Below are 1,014 nucleotides of genomic sequence, written 5' to 3'. Positions count from 1 at the left end.
GGATCAGAGCAGGGGTGTCAAACTGCCAGCCCACGAACCGGATGCATCATAGCAAAAGTGCACCCACCCCATTGCCGGCAATGGCAAAAAAGTCACAACACGTCATGAAAGATCACATGACATTGCGAGTTTGATACCCCTGGATTAGAGTATGATTTTTAAGGGATGAATGACAAAAAAAATGCTCTCTCATGATCTAAGAGTTTCTAATTCCCCCCCACCCCCACCCCTCTTTAGGAACTCTTACATGACTTCTAAGGGTTGAACAACTATAAAAAACTGGTCCACCATCAGGGCGTAAGGCCTTTTCCCATTTGAGTTTTCTGATATCTCCCTTTTAAGCAAAACATTTCTACACACTATGAGTCTTTATGGCTTCCTTCTTTTATGGACCTTTTGATGACTTCCAAGGTGTTGTTTTTGGGAAAAGCATCTCCCACACTCCACACATTTATAGGGCTTCTCTCCTGTGTGGATTCTCTGATGTATCCGGAGTTCAGCAGACACCAGAAATCGCTTGTCACATTCTGGGCACTGATAGGGCCTGTCTCCGGTGTGAAGTCTCTCATGTCGAGTTAGGCTTGTCCTTTGGGCGTAACATCTCCCACACTCCGGACATTTATATGGTTTCTCTCCACTGTGTGTTCTCTGATGTAACAAAAGGCTATATCTCCTAGAAAAACATTTATCGCACTCTGAGCATTTATGGGGCTTCTCTCCTATATGGACTTGCCAGTGACTTCTAAGATGAGATGAATTAATAAATGCTCTCCCACAGTCTAAACATTTGTATTTTTTTTCCCCTCTATGAATTCTCTTATGCTTTCCGAGGTTTGATATTGAACGAAAAAAATTTCCACACTCGATGCACTGATAGGGTTTCTCCCCTGTGTGGATTATCTGATGTAGAAAAAGACTTTTCTTTAGAGCAAAACATTTCTCACAATCGTTACATTTATAAGGTTTTTCTCTTGTGTGCGTCTTTTGGTGTGTCCAAAGTGTGGAATGACTCCC

The 1,014-nt window shown here is 42.4% G+C and overlaps 1 protein-coding gene across 1 annotated transcript in view; it reads right to left on the bottom strand.

Annotated features, from left to right (window-relative positions):
* Nucleotides 1-226: 226 nt before the first annotated feature.
* The window catches only part of LOC107300592 (zinc finger protein 91-like), a 23,590-nt gene continuing 22,802 nt past the window's right edge, over nucleotides 227-1,014 (bottom strand). The window contains exon 4 of the mRNA XM_029287020.1: nucleotides 227-1,009. Coding sequence (XP_029142853.1) covers nucleotides 370-1,009 — 640 coding nt within the window. The 3' untranslated portion in view covers nucleotides 227-369. The remainder of the gene's footprint in view (nucleotides 1,010-1,014) is intronic.

The sequence above is a fragment of the Protobothrops mucrosquamatus genome, unplaced genomic scaffold (genome assembly GCF_001527695.2).
Source record: "Protobothrops mucrosquamatus isolate PMUCROS unplaced genomic scaffold, P.Mucros_1.0 scaffold7553, whole genome shotgun sequence".
Lineage (NCBI taxonomy): Eukaryota > Metazoa > Chordata > Lepidosauria > Squamata > Viperidae > Protobothrops > Protobothrops mucrosquamatus.
This window is presented reverse-complemented; position numbering and strand designations above follow the sequence as displayed.